The sequence below is a fragment of the Phascolarctos cinereus genome, unplaced genomic scaffold, assembly GCF_003287225.1.
Source record: "Phascolarctos cinereus isolate Bilbo 61053 unplaced genomic scaffold, phaCin_HiC Scaffold_1;HRSCAF=81, whole genome shotgun sequence".
Lineage (NCBI taxonomy): Eukaryota > Metazoa > Chordata > Mammalia > Diprotodontia > Phascolarctidae > Phascolarctos > Phascolarctos cinereus.
This window is the reverse complement of record NW_027555514.1, coordinates 54,576,172-54,596,987: the sequence shown is the minus strand read 5'-3', so window position 1 is coordinate 54,596,987 and position 20,816 is coordinate 54,576,172. Positions and strand designations below refer to the sequence as shown.

Genomic DNA, 20,816 nt, shown 5'->3' with positions numbered 1-20,816 from the left:
ATGGGGGAGGGGGATGGGATGGAGGTCTGAGTGACAATAGAATGGAGGGAACATGCTGTAAATATTTACGGAAATGGTGTTGAGGTCATGGAAGATGATGGAAGGGAATGGAGTAAGGAGAAGAATCTAACTTCACTTCTCTACTCTTGGATCAAGCCAGATGCTGATCAAAATGGGACATAGTACAATTAGGTTGACTTTTTGTCTACTTTTCTGTATCACTGAAAAAGACATGATTTTGAAACATGGAGTTATTATTTAATAGGTCAATACATTTTTATATTTTAAAAGTATTTAATAATTTTTAAAAGTCATGATGTGCTCGTTCCTGAAGTATTTTGCAAACCTTAAAAAGCCATGTGAATGCAGCTATTATTATCACTAAGTAGCAATCATGCAAAATGTGAAAAAAAATCCCAACACTGAAGATATTTTGTTTCATTTATGAATGTGTGGTGTCTCTGATGAGTTGTGGCCAGTAAAGATCCCAGAGCTGTTTCAGAAGGATTTTTAGAAGTTAATTATGTTATCCAGGCCTAGCCTCAGTTTGAGTAACTATTTGGCTCCAGTTAAATTCCTTGCACAGTTTTAGTTGAATTATATATTGGACTTCCCTTCTAATGGTGAGCTATGATATAATGTTTCAGGGAATTGTTACAACACCTGTCACAGTCTGCCTCAAATATGACATCAGTGAAAGTACTTTGTTTAGGAAACCTTCAGGGAATCTCCTAAAGATGACAGATCAGTACAAATATGAGCAGTGTTGTGTTAGTAAATGTTTAACAACCAGCTCTACAAGAAAAAGAAAAAATGTTCATTAGGCATACTTTAAAGTTTAATCTGCATTATAAATATCTTATTTATCATATTCTTACATCTAGACAATCAACAAAATATTAAATCAAGCCCTGACTTATAGTATTTGTTGAATTCTGAAATGTAAATGCTCACACAGAAAATTTAACGATTAGCTCTCAGGAGCTGGTTTGAACTGGCTGAAACCCCAGAATATAAACCTCCCAGGTCATTATTACTCCCATACAGGCACCCAAGATTAAACAAAGAAAACTGCATTCAATTTATGTAGAATGTTAGGGAAAAACTATAGAAAATTTAAAAATGATTATTTTTTAGAAAATGTACTCATGCTAAAAAAACCCAACAATAATCATTTACACTTGTCCTCTATGTATGTTCTGCATATAATATGTGGGTGCTTGGATATAGCTATTTGATACTTTTGAAACTAGATTGGGACTCCTTTGACTTGAGATACCTGTATTAACCTATTAGGAGTGTTTAGCTGTTTGTGACCTCCAGTAGCTAAAAATGAGTTTGAATTCATTTGAACGCTTTTTAATCACAACCATTATCTGGACAGATAATTATTCAGTTTAAGAAACTTCCTCACATCTCTCTTTTTTTTTCTTTTTTTGATTTTTCTTTTTTTTTTGATTAGGCAATGGGGTTAAGTGACTTGCCCAGGGTCACACAGCTAGTAAGTGTTATGTGTTTGAGGCTGGATTTGAACTCAGGTCCTCCTGAATCCAGAGCTGGTGCTCTATCAACTGCGCCACCTAGCTGCCCCTCACATCTCTTTTTAATGAAACATTTTATTCACATCAGCCTTTAAGAGAAGGATGCCACAATTTGGAAAGTCACTAATTTGAGAGATGAAAGCATTATTTACTAAAAAGATTTTTTGGGGGAGGAAACTTCCTTTACTGATGTATTTCTTCGTCTTGTCCTTAATTTAATAGTCATAGATTGCCTGGGGCATCTGGGTGGCACAGCGGATAGAAAGCTTTGTCTGGAGTCAGGAAGACCTGAGTTCAAATCTGGCCTCAGACACTTACTAGCTGTGTAATCCTGGCTTACCCCTGTTGGCCTCAGTTTCCTCATTTGTAAAATGAGCTGGAGAAGGACATGGCAAACCACTCCAGTATCTTTGCCAAGACAGCTCCAAGTGGGGTCAGACGTGACTGAACAAGTTTTGCTTGAAGCACCTCACTAGGCCATGAATACCCACCCAGTTTATATCAGAGAAGGGACTTGACCCCTGGTCTTTCTGACTCAAAGGCCACCCCCTGTGTCCAATCCACTGTGCTGCTTCTCCGGAAAGCGCACTGTGGTCTGTACTCTTCTCACTGAGATTCTTGTACTTAGTGATTGGGAGGAGAAGGTGAGGGTGGCCTGCGATGTATACCCAAGGAGTGGAGGAAGGAGCAGCCAGGCTGCTGAGAGAGATTTCAGAACTTCCTTTGGCTTAGGAGCAGACGTCACAGATTGACTGAAATTTCAGAATGAGTTAAAAAAAATCCAAACTCTAATATTATTCACATCCTCGACTACAACAGTACATGTTATTGTTAAACGTACAGACACTTCAGCTTGATTTCACGTTGGGGAGAAAAAAGCCCCTTTTTTTGATGTGTGGTTAGGATTCATTGCAGAGCAAATCTGAGCCTCACAAAGAGCATGAGGTTTTTTAAAGGTCGCTCATCATCCCAAATTCACTAGTGCTACTCTTCACCGAAGTCTGGATCCCATCTCCAAGAACACTCTTTGAAATAGTACGTCACGAACAGCAATAACCAAACCTCCCCTTGGCTCCCCCCACCTTCTTAAAACACATAGTGCTCCATTCGTGGCAACCCCTGCAATTCTGGCCAAAGGAAGGAGTTCAGTCTGTGTGGGTTTCTTGACCTTTCTATTTGTGTCCTGGTTACCTAGCAACTCTGTCTGTGATAGACATTGCATATGCTTTCTGGGGGAATTCCAGGCTTTTTTAGTACAACATGAGGGGAAAAAAAACCCAGTATATTTTTTTTCACAGTTTCACAATTTATAGCAAAAGTTTCCCAAAATTGTTCCATTGAGAATAGTGAACCAATCTCAAATTCATTGTAGATCTTTATAGTTCAAAGAGGTTTACTTTTTCTCACTCCATTCATATTCTATTGATTGATATATCTCAGATCCAAGCATTGCTGTGGGAAACCTTTGAAAATAGTGTGTGTGTATGTGTGTGATATTTTGCAATCACTTAATGAAAAGATTCAATACCAAACAACTAAGCAATTATGAATTTCAGGAACTGTGAAGCATTAGTTAAGTTTTCTCCTCAGACATTGGCTCATGAATCAGTAATGAATTTTTCGTGAAGAATAGTAATCAAATTATTGCCCAAGTAGCACTGTTTCTAATTATGATTGTTGGTATGTGTGTGTGTGTGTGTGTGTGTGTATACACACACACACACACATACATATATGTACATGCACAAACACACATAGATACAGTCACATAATAGTTTTCTTCCTTCAGATTAAACTTATCCACCATAAATTCGGTCACTTCCAGACTAACTTGCATTAATTGACTACTTCTTATTCAAATGACTACTTTTTCAGTTAATTATGATGAAAATGTCCCAGATGTTATATAGAAGAGTAGATGAAGGGTAATTAAATTAAATGATTAGTGTACTAATCAAGTTAACATTTTGCTTAAGGAAGTAACTTATTTTTTCCATGGGTTTTTTTTTTCCTTTCCATGAACATTAGAGAACATAGCAATGGAAAGAGGCTCAGTTCTTATCCTGGGCAATTTTGTGGTCATATTATCATAGAATTCCAGATTTAGCCCTGGAAGGGTCCTGGACAACATATCCACTCTCTCCCATTTTACAGATGAGGAAATTCTGGCCCATAAGGCTTAAGTGAATTGCCCAGGTAAACTGGCAGAACTGATATTCAAACCCAGGTTTTATATCTCCAAATCTAGCTTTTTTTTTTTCACTAAACCATCTTGCATTCTATCAAGTATAATAAAATTGTGGAACTTTTTCAGGTAACAATATGAATTTGTATAGCTTTTTAAGGTTTGCAAAGAATTCTGTGTATGTGTGTATACATCTATGTATGTATAATTTGACCCTCACAACAACACTGTAAGATAGGTATTTTAAGTAGCTACATATTACAAATGATGAAACTGAAGCTGAGACTTTAAGTGAGTTGCCCAAGGTCATACAGCTAATGGGCCAGGCAGCATGGAGGTGAGAAGAAGAATAGACGGTGGTGAGTTAGATTTTATTTCTAGCAGTCCCAGAATGCCCCCGCAGCTTTCCAGTCTACTATGAAGTGAATGGAACTAAACTATGCAGGGTATAAATGATTGCTAATACAGTGGAAAGAGCAGTGAATTTGAATTTAGAGATTTTGTTGTTATCGTTGAGTCGTTTCAATCGTGTCCAACTCTATTTGAAACTTTTTGAGTTTCCTTGGCAAAGATACTGAAGTGGTTTGCCATTTTCTTTTCCAGTTCATTTTATGGCTAAGGAAACTGAGGCAAACAGGGTTAAGTGACTTGCCTAGGGTCACCCAGCTGGTAAGTGTCTGAGGCCAGATATGAACTTAGGAGGATGAGTCTTCCTTATTTTAGGTCTGGTTCTGTGTCTACTGTGCCACTTAACTGAATTCAGAGGACCTAGATTCAAATCCTATTACCTGTGTGACCTTGGACAAATCATTTCTCTGGGGCCCAATGACCTTATCTGTAAAATGAAAGAGTTGGGCTCCCAGGGGACCTCTATGGCTGCTCTATGTTCCTGTGATCTCATGCTCCCATCTCAGAAAGCACTAAGCATACCAAAAACATTGTTGCTAGGAGAGGAGGGGCCCAAAGGCCCGAAGGCCATGGTCATTGTCACTCCCAGCATGCAGTGTTGTATATTAAACTGTGTAAACCTGCCAGGGGGAGGAAGACTGAGGGTGTGGTGGAAGGAGACAGGAGGAATGGGGAAGAAGCAGGTAATTAAGTGTCCCCCTGGGGGTGAATCACTGGCCCCTTTCCCTGAAAATATTTTGCCAAGACTGTTGAAAGGAAACAGCTTTAGAATGAGTAATCCTGAATGGAGGTGTGACATTGAACTGGAAGCCCTCTAAAAAAGAAAGTTGTTCCTTTTTTTCCTTCCACAAATTTTGCCAATTTGGGGGATTTCATCAAGTGTCTACGTGAGACTCATGAAATATGCTTAGGAGAACAGAACTATAGTCATAGCTGCCTATTTCAGGGGAAATTAGCCCAGTCAGTCCCTTTGATCTCATAAAATAACTAGTAACTTCTGCAGCTGCTGATAGACTTCAAGATGGTTGGCTTGGGAAGTCTTCAGGGGTGTCCAAAATGAATGAAATGCATTTTTCCCCTGAAGATTTCAAGGGTAGGGTAGGGAGGGGGGCTTTGCAGAGTAAAGGGGAAGATGCATTTAATCCACAGGGAAAGACTAATAGAGTGGCTACTTTTGTTCTCGACTAAGATGAATTTTTTAATCCTTTACATGGAGAAAATATAAAATTTTATTTTACTGATAGTGCTAAATGATGATTCTGCCAGTCTTATTTCTCTCTTCTCACTGAGGATAGCCACAGCATACTAATTCAGCATTGTTCAGAGCATTACATGGATACAGTATTCCTAATTTGGCACATTCTTTGTGAAATCCTTCTTCATTAATTTAAAAATTGCAGTCTAGAAGTAAACAAAATTTATCTGAGCTGCTGGTGCCTATCCACAGAGTGAATGCATTGAGTTAATGCCAGTCCAGTTTCTCATGCTCTTTTCTTTCTCTGATGCCAAGAACAGAGAGCTTCCCTCCAAATTCATCTCAATGTGAAACTCAGTGCCATCTTTGTGGTTCTGAGTCAGCTACAATTGTGTGTCATGCCGTGGTGGACTGACAAAACCTCTGGTCTGTGAGGAAGGCAGCACCCTTAATTATTGAGAATACAAAACCAAAACCACTTCTTGCTGAGCTTCTTCCTCTTCTCAAGTCTAATTTTCCTCCTCTGGCTGACTTCCCAGTAGCATCTTTTCTTTCTTACAGAGTCAACAGTTGACCTGCTAGGTACTAACTTCTCCTTTATCCAGTTACCACGTGAATCTGGCCCTCTGAACAAATTGCTCAGCTTCTTTCTCATCCTGCCTAAGGTCTGACCGTTCCATGACTCTAAATTCTTGATTGTTAAGCTCTGGCCAGACCCAGCGTCTGTCTCAGTGCCTCATAGAATGAGGTGTTCTTGTCATCATGGCCCACTGATCCCATCATCCATCCGTACTGATCTGTAATGGCGGCCCCTCCATCGCCATTAGCATGGAAATATGGCATTACCCCAACAGACTTTTAAGTAAATGCGTGTGTTGCTATTATTTTTTGTGACTGACTTGTACTGGCGATTACAAAATATGGTTATGATAAAACTAATTGCATCCTTTGTTGGAACGATTACTGAACCACACTGACTGTCGTGTGTGTGTGTGTGTGTGTGTGTGTGTGTGTGTGTACTTATGTGTGGAGAAGGGGAGGGATGGAGAAGGGGAGGGATGGATAGAGTGCCAGGCTCACAGGTTAGAAGACCTGGGTTCAAGCCCTACCTCTGACACATACTGGCTGTGTGACAAGTTACCTCTCCTTTCAGTGGTCTAGACAACTCTTTAAGACTTTAAGTTGCAGAGAAGGTGCTGACCTGCATTCCGTGAAAGTTTATCCACTCTAGAGTTCCCTATATTAATGAAATGACAAGTGTGTATGTATGTATATAGAATGTATGTGTATGCATATATGCATATGTGTATACATATACAAATATGATATATACATAATAAACATGTATCTATGTATATTATATACACACAGATATGTACATGGATGTAAACACATACACCCCTATTACAGACACAAATATGTGTTTCTGTGTTATATATAATATATGCAACATTATGTATTATCTTCCAGTATTAATATATTATTATTATTCACATACATATAAACACACACTGCTCCTTAACTACGTAAGTAGACAACATACTCTTCTGCAATAATTTCTGTTTAGTGGAATCACTGAACTCTTACACTGAAGGGACCTTAGAGATTGTACTGTCTAACGTCTGTGGAGGCTATTTCAGAAAAATCTGGACTTTCAAGACCAGCTAGTGCATGATATGAATCAGTCAGAAGCCACCCACAGATTGGAGCCACCCACTGTGCAAAGGAGGCAAATTAGTCTTACTTAAAAAGCATATTTGAAGGAACCATGGTAGAAACAGTTTTCATTTTTAAGTTACTGAAAAAAATGATCAAATAAGACATGTTAAAGGACATGTATGCCTTTATTTACAGTGTTTTGAAAGATTTTTCTTCATGTAAATATCTATGTATGTACATATATATGCACACATGTTATGTAAATATATGTATGTATGTATCTATAGCTATCTTTCTATCTAGCTATAGATAGATCTTATTAGGCTCAATTATCATACACAGTTTGGGAAGGTTCCTGGCTCATCAGGAATTCAGGCCGGGGTGTGATCAGGTAGGAACAGAATAGATCCAGAGCCCATGCTCCCTACTCCTCCCCTCAACCCCTTCAGTTCTTCTTTGCCCCTTCTGTCCTCTTGGGGCTTTCAGTGATGCAAAAATAAAACAGGTCCTTCTCCTGGTTACTGGTGGGAATCAGAGTTGCAGAAAGACACAGGAGCCTCTCCCCTCTTTTTCCAGGATGTGACTCCCCACCCATATGTAAAAGGAATGTAGAGGTCATTGCTTCTGGGGAGTCATTCTATGAGAATTTATGTTCCGGGCAGCAGGCACTTTTGACGCTTGTACTTCTGCTCCTGTTTATTTTTAGCATTCTGTGCCTTTATTGAAACCATTCCTTCAAATAAGGCCATGGAATGGGGGAGGAAAGTAGAAAATTTTAAGGTGATTGGGGGGGCATGGCTTTGAAATTTTATTATTCATAGCTTGGGTTTTTTTCACCCTTGATATCTAAGACAAAATTTTGTTAATAAATGTCCTTATGTAAACTTTTGAGGTTCCCTACTCAGGAGCTAGGTGGTACAATGGATAGACCACTTTGCCTAGAGTCAGGAAGACCTGAGTTCAGATTTGGTCTCAGATACTTAACTAGCCCTGTGATCCTGAGAAAATCACTTAAACCTCTGCCTCAATTTTCTCAACTGCAAAATGGGGATAGTAATAGCATCTACCTCACAGAGTTATTGTGAGGATCAAATGAAATAATATTTGTAAAGTACTTAGCACAGTGCCTGGCACAGAATTGGCTTTTATGCTCATTCCTTTCCCCTTCCCTTCATATAAACAAGCTCTGAAACAACTTTGAAGTCTTCCATACTTCCATATATAGAAAGTCATATCAATGTGCCTTGGACTTGAGAGTTGGGATGAAAAGAAAATCAACTAAAGATTAGTCACCAGTACTATTATTTTTTTTTAACAAAGGCTAATGACTAAAGATTGAACAACAGGTATTCGCTTACAGACAAGATTTTATTCTACATAAACCAAAATTTTAAGAAAGGATCTTAATGATTTACTTTTCAATTCAATTAATCAAATATGTTTCAATTAATCAATAAGTATTTCAAACAATAAACAACAATTTATCCAGTAGCTATTATATGTCAGACACTGTGCTTGGGACTAGGGATACAGAGACAAAAAAACCTATATGAGCCCTGCCTTCAAGGAGTTTACATTCTATTGGGGTAGGCAACATGTTTATAAATCAGTGTATACAAAATATTTGCCAAACAAATTAAATAGCAGCCATGCTTACTTAATGTGCATGAATACCATTTCAGACACTAGAGGAAGAATGAGGACCAGTAAAACACAAATACTTCCACCCTCATGGAGCCTCCACTCTGGGGGGTTGTATGACACACATAATGATTGCTTAATTCTTTATCCCTGGTGCCTCACATAGTGCCTGGCACAGGTACTTAAATGAATGTTTACTGATTGATTGATTGATTGATTGCTCATAGTAAGATCTCAGGCATGACCATCGCCATGGATGGCTGAGATAGAAGAAGGAAACTTGACAATTGAGGTTGATGAACTAGGTGAGGGGTTATCTGAGTATATACTTGAGACCTAAAGTTTTAGGGCAAAGATTGTGATGGAAGGAAAGACTGTAAGCCAGATACTCAAGAATGACTTACAGACGTTACAGCAGTGAAGACCTGGCCAGTGTTACAAACACAGAAGAACTGGTCTTCAAAAGAAACATTGCCAAGTGATGGAAACAAAGAGAGTGCAGGAGGTGGCAGTGGGGTACACCAACTCTTTTCCCTGGCAAGGTGCATCATGGGGCATGAGAGGAAGAACAACCCACAGGAGGGAGTTTGGCCAGAGATCATGGTGTCTTCAGAAAAGGGCCAGGTATCTGTGTGTGAAGAAGAATTCAGGGATGAAGGGGTATTGTTTGAAAAAGTTTTTATTGGGTATAAAATTTTTGTTTTCCTTCCTCCCCTCTCCCAGATCCATGCCCTGTAACATTTTTTAATTAAAAAAAAAGCAGAAGGGGAAAATGGCAAAACTGATCGATATAGCTAAAAAATCTGAAGACATATGCAATGTTTCATACTCATGGAACTTCTTCTGCAAAGTAGTGGAAAGATAGGAGTCCGACACTCATAACTCTTCTTGGATCCATGATTATCTTTTGTATAGCTTCAGCATTCACTTTTTGTTGTTTGGTGGTGGTTATTCTTTTGATTTATACTGTTGGAACCATTATGTATATTGTTTTCTTTACTCTAGTAACAAATACGTTGAAGGAGAATTTATTTAAAAAAAGATCAAGGATTACAAAGGGCACAATGCAAGGGAAGGATAGACAGGGTTGACAGGGAAGGGAGAGGAGTAGAGCTGAGCTGGTGGGGAATGAGAGGAGGGAGAGAGAGTGCAGGGGAAGAACACTTTCCCCTTGGTTGGACAGGAATTCCGAATCGCAAGAATTAGGGCAATGGGAGTTGGTGGCTTGCTCACTGTAGGGTGAGTGAATTTCTGCTATACCTCACCTCCACCCTCATTAATTAGTATGTCACCTTCTAGAATCCTTTGGTGTCACAGTGCAATGTTGGTATGGGTCTTCATTCTTCATATAGCAGGGAGCTAGGGGCTAGGGAGCTCAAGTCATGTATCTGGGAGGGTAAATAATAATGGAGTTCCTATGGGCTAGACCAAACCTCACACATCTTGGTATTCTCACCCCAGGATGACTGGTGAGGAGACTCATTTTGGTCCACATGGCACAATGTTTGGTGTCCATGGTACCATGTCATACAAGGATGGGAAGAATTGTGATATTTACCCAAGAGAAGAAAAGATTAATGAGGAACTGGATAAGCATCGCCTAGAAGGACTTCATGAGAAAAAAGGACCAGATTTTCTCCATGTGGCCTTAGAGAGCAGAACTAGGATTAATGGGTGGAAATTACAAAAAAGGAGATTTCTGGGAGACTCAGTAATAATTTGAGGCAGGGGTGCTATGGGTACCTGCTCTAGAGATCTATTGTTAAATTTTCAGGGAAAACTTTTATACTTAAAAAATTGGCAATCCCAACAAATTAGGGCTTGATTTATTGTTTCATGGATTGTCTTTAGCACTTCTTAAACCATGGGCCACATATGGGGTTTAAGAAGCACTGAAGAGGTTGCAAGTGGAAAAAGTTTAAGAAGCCCTAGTCTAGACTTAAGAAAGTTTTAATAATGCCAATTAAACTTAAAAGTGTGTGCATACTTTTTTTTTGAGAGCCTGGTTGTTAGATATTTACAAGGGCATTCCTATATTACTTAACATTGTTTGCTCTTAGCAGGAGTACAATACAAAGCTCAGGGATTGAAGTCATCACCAGGAGGCCTGGTGACCTTAGAATAATAATAACAATTATAACAATAACAATAATAATAATAATACGAACTGGCACTTACGTAGTGTTTTAAAATTTGCCAAGTGTTTTAGATTCATTATATCATCGAGCCTAACATCCCTGGTTAGAAGCATCCCAAAGAGGAAGAGCTACCTTGGCCAGTAATGTGTTCCCAATCACTGAAGGTTTTTAGAAGGAGTATGGATGCCCGCTTGTTGGATATATTATGAAGCTTTTCTGTTGAGGTATACATTGAATCAGTTAACTTCTAAAGGTTTTCTAATTCAGAGATGCTGTGATTCCGTGAATAAGAACTCAGAAGAAATTTTTTTAATGTAATAAAAACTAAGGGAAATTGATTCTCAGAGACTGAGAAAAACCAAATGACTTCCATGACTCATAGCTTGTCTATTCACATAGTAGAGTTTTTTTTTATTGAAGTGGAGAGATTGAGCCTTCATACCTATTAGACTTCCACTGTAGCAGTAAGTAATTCATAGTTCTCCCTGAATTTAGGAATGAGCATTTCCATGATCTGTCAGAACTCAGAAGGACAAAGATGTAAAGCTTCCACTCCATGAAAGGTCAAATTTCATCATGTTTTTATGAACTTTATATCTGAGTTCAATGCTAGTTTTTACCCAACAAACATGTCTAATTTTGCCTGTTCTAAGTTGCTTTCTGGCAGTTGGGTGGCACAGTAGGTAGAGCGCTGTTCCTGGAGTCAGGAACACTCATCTTTCTGAGTTCAAATCTGGCCTCAGATACCTACTACCTATGTGTCCCTGAGCCTCAGTTTCCTCCTCTGTAAAATCACTTGGAGAAAGAAATGGCAAACCACTCCAGTATCTTTGTCAAGAAAACCCCAAATGTGGTCATGAAGAGTTGTACGTGAGTCAAACAACTTAACAACAATGACAAATTGCTTTTGGTACCAAGAAGAGCAAATGTTACCATCTTAAATGTCAGAGGGAGAAAGAGGAAAGTGGGGAGACTGTGTGGTACAATGGAAAGGCCCCTAGACTTAAAGGCACTAGACCTGGATTCCGGTATCGGCACCAGGGCTGACATGTGCTAACCTTGGAACCTTGGGGAAGTCACCCAACCTCCTGGAGTGTTGTGCATGAGATACTGCTAAAAGGCACATTTCTACCCCAGGAAAATACAACAACTATTTATCTTGGGGCCAAGGAAAAAACCAAAACACACTGGGTTTTCAGAGTTCTGGTTGAACGAATTAAAATGTTTCACTGTAGTCAGAAAGGCACCACTGAGAGCCAAGAATCTGATATTACTGTTTTGGTTTGCATCAATCAGCCTGTGGGCATGGGGACCCTGTTGTTTACTCATGAAGACACTGAAATCAGAGAGGGAATGCAATGACCAAGGGGGCAATTATGAAATTCTTAGATATAATGACAACCAGCAATGGTTTCATAACTTCTCTGATGGACTGAAATGGAGGGAGAGAGGGTAAGAGATTCAAATGAGTTAACATATGTAAAGCACTTTGTAAACTTTAAAGCTTATTATTATTATTATTAATTATTAATTATTATTATATCTTGCATCCTGGTGCCAACAGCCAATGTTACTTCCTCATAGATATTTATTTGTATGGATCAGTCCATATGATGTGGCTGCTGTCACAAAAGAAGGAAATGGAAAACCCTGCTGAAACCCAGAGAAGGCAATAGGAACAGCCTTCCCTACCTATAGAACAAGGAGAACCATTTCAATTGTTATTAAAAATAGTGCCATAGATGCAAGTTATGTTGACCTTGGCTTATTATCAGGGATATTTTCCTTGTGGTGTTAGATTCGTGGGAAGAATATTTCTTAATCTTTTCATGGCCCTTCTATTTTTTTATTTTAATGTTCAACCCATGCCACAATTTTGGCACATCTAATTATACTAGCCTTTTCATGCTGTTATAATCTTGTTTTTCTTTTATAATTTAGCATTTATTGAAATTCAGAAGTATAGTAGGCAATTTACAGAGAAGATATTACTTTGGGGCTATGGACTTAAAGGAGGGAAACCCATAAATGGGGCTATGAAGATTGGCAGTTTGGGGAGACAAGGAGCACTAAAAGCCATTTTCAGGTTAGGTTTTTAGGGTGGGGTGTGTGTGTGTGTGTGTGTGTGTGTGTGTGTGGTGGGGTTATACATTCATTCTTGAAATCTTCACTGGGTCCCTTTTCTGATCTAAGGAAAATACTAAGAAAAAAGCAAGGTAAAGATTCTGTCTGTGCATATATCAGATGAAAACTATGAAAGGCAATATCTACAAATATTTTTTTTCAGATTTGATAATCATCTTTTTTAATACATAACCATCAGTACTGGGAATTCTCTTTGATCTGAAATTTGCTAACTTTTATTCTTGTTGTCGTTCAGTCGTTTCAGTCATGTCCAACTTTCCGTGACCTCATTTGGGTTTTCTTGGCAAAGACACCGCGTAGATTGCCATTTATTTCTCTAGCTCATTTTATAGATGAGGAAAATGAGGCAAACAAGGTTAAATGACTTGCCCCGGGTCACATACCTATTACATGTCTGAGCCTGGATTTGAACTTGGATCTTCCTGACTCCAGACCTGGCACTCTATCCACTGTGCCACCCAGCTGCCCCAGCTTTTATTTGTATATACTTACAGATGTGCTTATTGTTTCTCCCATTAGGATGTAACCTCCTTATGAGTAAGGGTTGCTTCATTCATTGTACTAGTATGCCCGGCAGCTGGCAGAGTGCCTGGTACAGACGAGATGCTTGATAAATACTTATTGATTGATTTTAAATATTAAATGCTTGAGATTTAGACAAAGAAGCAGTGGTGAATGACAGACTATCAACTTCATGAGGGCAGGGCCTGTGTTGACTTAGATTTTCTGTCTTTCCTAGCACTGGTAGCATACTGTTTTTGACATGATAAGGCCTTGATTAAATGCTTATTGCACAGATATTGTATGATGCTGGGCACATAAGTGACATTCAGTAAATATTTAGTTATAGTCATAAATTTAGAGATGGAAGGGACTCCATCCAATCCAACCCCTTTATTTTATGGATGAAGAAACTGAGGCACAGAGATATTAAGTGCCTTGACCAGGTCAACACTGAGAGCATCTGAGGAAGGGTTTGAATCCAAGTCTTTCTGATTGCAAGCATAGGGCTCTATCCACTCTATCACACACTTGTTAACTCAGTATTTGTTAGAAAGTCCACAGAACATGAAATTAGAAATCCTGAACAAAATATTTTAAAAAATGCATCCTGCAAAAAAAAAAAAGAAAAAGAGGGTCATTCTGTAGATAAATGCATCTAGTGGCACAGAAGCATCACAATTAATTCTTTCTTTAAATAAGCAAAATTTAAACAACTTTCATGACTTTCCACAATTTTTTAAAATCACTGGGTCATTTGTGGGTTTTTTTGTTGTGAATTTCTGATTTTCCACCAACCTAAGCATAATAAACCACAATCTCACTGTTGTATATCCATCACTTTATCGATTGGTTTTGAACGTTTTCTAGACACTCATGGACGCATGAAACTGACTAGAGCTACGCTATTTTTAACAGGTTGTGGTGGGGAGCTGACTGGGCCTTCTGGCTCCTTTACTAGCCCTGGGTACCCAAATAACTACCCACCCAACAAGGAGTGTATCTGGTATATTCGCACAGCCCCAGGGAGCAGCATTCAGCTCACCATTGAAGACTTCAATGTGGAGTACCATGTAAACTGCAGATTCGACGTCCTTGAGGTAGGAATTTTGTTTTTCAGCACTGCCCAAAGACCTCCCTTGTCTGTCTGTCAAGTCAACAGGGGTTTATTAAGCATCTATTATGTGTCAAGCACTGGAGAAAAAGGCAGAAAAAGTCCCTGCTCTCAAGGAGGCCACAATCTAATGGGGACCCAACATTCAAACAACTATGTCCAAACAAGACATACACAGGAGACATTGGAGAAAATCTCAGGAGTAGAATTATAGGGGACTGGGAAGAGCTTTTGGCAGAAGGCTGTTTTAGCTGAGATTTAAAGGAATCCAAGTGGAGATGATGAAACATTCTGTGCTGGAGGGACAGCCAGGGAAATACACAGTCAGGAAATGGAGTGTCTTATGTGGGAACAATGAAGAGGCTATTGTCACTGGATTGTGCGTGAAGGGGAGTAAGGTGTAAGGAGACTGCAAGGCCAGAAGGTACCAAGTGAGGAAAAGCTTTCAAAGCCAAACAGAGGATTTTTTACTTGGTCCTGGAGGGAAGAGGGAACCCAAAAGTCAGGTAGTTGTCGGACTACAAGTTGGAAGGTCAACTCTGTTAAGTTAGTTAGTTGTTAGTTCTGTCTCCTACCCCGTCCCTAGCATTTATAATTTAATCTGTATTTATTCTGTTTTTACTTGTCTGGGAACATGTTGTATCCACCCTCCCCCCCCACCCAAAATAGGAGCTTCTTGGAGGAAGTAGCCACCTCACTCCTGTATTTGTATCTCCAGTGCCTGGCACGTAGTAAGGGCTTAATAAATGCTGGTTTATTGATTGATTGTGAAAAGTAGCTTCTGATTACATATGTTCAATCATTATGACTGACAGGCTACACATATACACATTCACCTGCATGTAAACAGCTTTCTTAGATTCTGAATTTTAAAAGTACTTTCAAACTGTTTGTTTGCCAGACAGACAAGAGACATTTCATTTGTAGGAGAAGAAAGGGATGTATATCAGAGCAAGCATGCTGTCTTTCTGGAGGGAGTTTCGTGATTCAGAGAGGCAACTAGGTGGAGCCCCTGGGCCTGGACTCTGGAAGACCTGAGTTCAAATACAGCCTCAGACACTAACTGTGTGACCCTGGGCATGCAACTTAACCTTCGTTTGCCTGCCTTAGGTTCTTCATCTGTAAAATGGGTATATTAATAGCACATAACTTGAAGGATTATTGTGAGGTTCAAATGACTTAATATTTTTAAAGGGCTTAGCACCATGTCTGGTACATAGTAGGTGCTTAATAAATGCTTATTCTCGTCACACATAGCCTAGCCTTAGAAATAGATAAGCAAACAGGTGTGAAAGCTACAGGTTGAACTTATCTACATAAAGAGAGAAGCCATTTATGTACATAAGCAACCTGGAATTTCATGTACTGTCCTCTTTTTCTATTCTTTTTTCTTTTCTTTTTTTAAATATAAATTTATTTATTTTTAGTTTTCAACATTCACTTCCACAAGTTTTTGTGTTCCAAATTTCTCACCCCTCCCCCCACCCCAAGATGGCATGCATTCTGAATACCCCTTCCCCTAGTCTGCCTTCTCTTCTATCTCTCCCCCCTCCCTTCTCTTATCCCCTTCCCCTTCTATTTTCCTGTAGAGCAGGATAGACTTCTGTACCCCATTTCCTGTATTTCTTATTTCCCAGTTGCATGTGAAAACTTTTTTTTTGAACATGTGTTTTTAAAACTTTGAGTTCCAAATTTTCTCCCTTCCTCCCCCCCACCCACCCTCATTAAAAAGGCAAGCAACCCAATATAGGTTATACATGTACAGTTATGCAAAACACTTCCATAGTAGACATGTTGTGAAAAACTAACTGTATTTCCCTTAATCCTATCCTGCCCTCCCATTTATCTATTCTTTCTTTTGACCCTGTCCCTCCTCAGAAGTATTTGTTTCTGATTACCCTCTTTCCCAATCTGCCCTCCTCTCTATCATCCCCCTGCTCTCTTGTCCCCTTCTCCTCCTATTTTCCTGTAGGGTAAGACAGATTTCCATACCCAATTGAATGTGTATGGTAGTCTGTCCTTAAGCCAAATCCTATGAGAATAAGATTCCCTCATTCCCTCTCACCTTCCCCTGTTTCCCCTCCACTGTGACAGACTTTTCTGGTTTTTTTGGGTGCTATTCTAATATATATGCAAGTAAATATATATGCAAGTATAATATAAATGCAAACAACCATTCAATTTACTGTTTGTTAAGTTCACCATGAAAAAGAAATATGTAAACACCCACCCAGTTATTTCTATCCCAGCATAAATAGCTAACCTTTATATAGCACTTTAAGGTTTGCAAAGTGCTTTACATATATTACCTCATTTCATCGTCCTAATGCCCCTGAGGTAGGTACTTTTATTTTTCCCATTCTACATATGAGGAAACTGAGGCACAGAGATGTTAAGTGATCAGTCACATAGCTAGTATGTAAGGCTGTGTTCAAACTCGGGTCTGCTTGACTCCAAGGTCAGTACTTTTATCTACTATGCCCCTAGATAGTAATGTTAAACCATGTCCAACATCGGTGACATCCCCAACTCCTTATGGAACAGAAAGAGTCACTCGGGCTTATGTTTGGAAACCAGTCTACATTACAGAGTTATAACACTAAAAATTAAGCTAGATCCTAGCCAAAGCTATTAATGCCCCCAGGTCAGAAATCACATCCCAGAATGTTTTTATGGACATGGTTGGTGCCAAGTCTGGGAACAAACAGTTTTTGAAGAGAAAGCAAGGTACTATTGCTGTTGTCTTGGCTGTGGGCTCACAATACAGTGCAGTGTTGGCATCTGCTTGGGCATCCTGCAGCTGTAAACTCTTGCCAGGGCCCAGTGGACAAAGTGCTAGGACAGAAGATCATAGAGCAACAGCTAGGAGGGACCTCAGAGTTCAGCTGTCTCACCCCATCATTTTACAGGTGAGAAACCAGGGCCAAGGTGAAGATACTTCATGTTAGAGGAGGATTTGAACCCAGACCCTCTGATTACAGATCCAGCGCTCTTTCCACTCTACTGTGTTACCTCTCTGGGTCTTGATCTGGGCTTTTTTTTTTTATTTTCCCTTTGAGAAGGTCACAGATCTAACCAGAGTCTTGGGATTGTTATCCTGGTTCCTGGTGCTCTCTGGACACTCATGCCCATTACATAGAATACTCAGGCCTGGGTTAGTCCCTAAAAACAAATACATGCCTAAGTCTACTGGACAACACACACTTTGAAAGAACACTGAATATTCCCTTATAAAAAAATGCATTTGTATAGATAGATTTTGTTTTACATCATCTACATTCCCATTTTCCCTCTCCCCCTTTCAAAGAGTCATTCCTCATAATAAAGAATTTTAAAAGGGGGAAGAAAATATAGTTGGAAAAACTTCATATATTAAAAAATGCTGACATTTGTAAGCTGTGTTTCAAACTAATGGTCCTCCACCTCTGCAAAGAACAATCAAGGTATTCTCTCATATTTCTTCTTTAGGACAAAGCTTAGTCATTAAACTTTTTAAGCATTCAGTTACAATTGTTTTGTTGTTAGTTTTTCTGTTTAAATTGTTTTAGACATTTTCCTGGTCATTTGAAAAGCATCTACTTTATTTTCAATTCTTTGCTACTGTAAAAATGATGCTATTAGTATTCGGGTGTATATACAGTCTTCTTTTTTTCCCTTTAATCTTCTTGGAACATGTGCCTAACAGTGCAGTTTCTAGATCAGGTATCAGCATTTTAGCCACTTACTTGGCATAATTATAAGTTTCTTTCCAGAATGGTTGGACCAGTTTACAATTCCACCATCACGCGCCGTATTTCCCTAATCCTTCTGACACAGACTATTCTCATCTTTTGTCATCTTTACCAGTTTTCTCTGTAAAATCTTGAGTTTGTTTGCTACTTGTTGTGGGGTTCGGAACTGTCAAGGAGTGAATTGTTCAAGCAAACTATTTCTACTTTGGAATGGGATCCCAACATGGGGCCCAAGCACAGGCCTGTAGGCTAATTTGTGCATCCTTTTGGGTAGTTGGAGGCTGGTAGGTGAAGGGTGTTTTCTCCCTTGTCAATTCATAAAGATTTTGCTTTGCCTGGTGTTCTCTCTTCCTTATTCTCTGGATTCGGCTGTAATTGCTCTATAGCCGGTGCATAATTCCTCCTTGGGGGAATTACTGACAGTGGGAATGAAGAAAGCAGCTATTTTGTCTGCTATCTGATTCCAGTTATTTTGTAATGAAAATGACATATGTGCCTTCTATAACGAAGACTGTCTCTACACAGGTCACCTTCTGATTACCAACATAATAAAACACATTTTCTTGCTTCGGAAAGATAAACGCCACTGTTTTGAACATCATTTTCTTGGCTCTTTTGAGGGGAGGAGAGACCTTGGGTTTTCTTTATCCAGATAGTCTGCTTTACAAATGGTCATTGTTGAGACTAGAAGGAGCCCAGCATCAGAACACAAGCCATTGTCTTGGTTTATTGCACCTAGGGGTGGATTTCCTTCCCTTCCCTATGTCAGTGCAGCCCACTTTTCACACAACTTTCATAAAAACAAGCCAGAGGGTTTCCATGGCGAAAACAATAAAGTGTTACTTTTGGCCTCCACAAATGCAACCAATAGTTAACACATGACTCTCAAAAATGGGGAAAAGATGGAAAGAATTTCAGGGTGTGGTTCGTAGGGCACTCTGACATATGACTAAACAGCAGACAGAGAAACAAAACCAGGCTGCTGGGAGCACAAGATTTCAGAGATAAAAATGTGTTTTGATTGAAGGCTTGGGACACAGCACATCTCAAAGCCTGTGGTTTTAGTCTGTTTTGACCATTTGCTTCTGCTCTGTTAGCTCCATTTACTGTTACAATCAAGTCAGCATTCCCATCTTATGAGCAACCAAGAGGCTGCTGTCGCATTGAAGCAACCGACCATTTCCATGACACTGATTTCTGAGCATCAAATTGGCCATGGGTGAGGGCTGAGGATGAAGTAGCCAGTTAAAATGGAATATTGGCTGCAATCCAGTTTAACTTCATTCACAGTGCTCAGCAGCCAGTGAAAGGAAAGGGGGCAGGCAGGCCAAGAGCTGAGGTGCAGGAAACAAAATTAAAACCATCCTTACATTTCTGATCCTGACGTCAATTTCAAAGAGAAGCAATCAGAGTTCTCAGCTGAAGCTGATGAACCCGCCTGTGCTTCAGGGTTAGAAAAACAGTCCAAAGGTCTCTGCACGTGCAGAGGGTATCAGCTACAAGGTCCCCACGTGGAAAGCGTAAGGGGTCTGTTCTGGGGGAGATCACACAGTGATGTGGAATGGAAGTGCCTTGGAGAGACTATGGAGTCACCCTGTGACTGCTCACCAAGGTCTGCTAACCCACGGGTCAGGGAGAGCCTTTTTCTGATTGGCTGCATAACCACAACTGGGAGTATGTTCCAAAGGGCTGAATCAGCTCGATTCTCTGCTCCACAGTCATTCTGTAACTGGTTCAGATCTGTCTACCACACAGTTATGAGAAGCCCCTTTTCAATTGGCTGCATCACTGGAACTGGGGGCATCTTCCAAAATGCCCTCAGGGTCAGCCACATGTTTTCACTTCTTTGTCTCACAGTCCCTGGGGGATTTTGTTAATGGCTCCACTGGCAGCATCCAGTAAGAAACAATGCTGTAACCGCATTGCCTAGCCAAAAGAAAAAAAAAGAAACAATGCTGAAAGGGGAAAGGTCTTGGGGTGTTTCTCTGAGGTCATGTCATCCTGTGAATGGATCTCAGGACCTCACTTCTGTATTTTGTTGTTGTTGTTTTTCTGTTTTAAGTGAAGAGATTGGAGCCTCCAATCTTGTGAGTTTTGAAAGGTCAACAGGGTCCCTGCACCAGCATCCCAGGGTGTTACAGTCTAGGTTTGCACCCCTAAGAGCAAAGAGCGACCTTTGGGAGTGACCTTCAGGGTGCTTTGTCTCAGTGGTAGCTGAGACAAAGACTCATTCAGCTGAGTCACTCTGGATCTGGACATGAAATTGGTGGGACCAGTGTTAGGTAGGAACTGAGCCAGGAGGATGCCCTCACATTGTTGTATGGATGTGTGTATGCATGTATGTATGTATGTATACACACACACACACACACACACACACACACACACACACACACACACACCCTTTGTTCTTACTATAACTTCGAAGTAAATACAGTATCTCTCTGTAAGAGCTAATGATATTAAGTGATTAAGTGGTAGTCACTGGTACCTGACAATGGAGAAAACACAGCTTATGGGAGCTCGAGTCTATAGAAATAAGAAAAAAATGCCCTCAA

General features: G+C 39.7%; 1 protein-coding gene across 1 annotated transcript in view; it reads left to right on the top strand.

Moving 5' to 3' along the window:
- CUBN (cubilin) overlaps nt 1-20,816 on the top strand; it is a 324,592-nt gene that overhangs the window by 132,839 nt on the left and 170,937 nt on the right. The window contains 1 exon segment of the mRNA XM_020966874.2: nt 14,332-14,513. Within this exon segment, the coding sequence (XP_020822533.1) occupies nt 14,332-14,513 (182 nt within the window).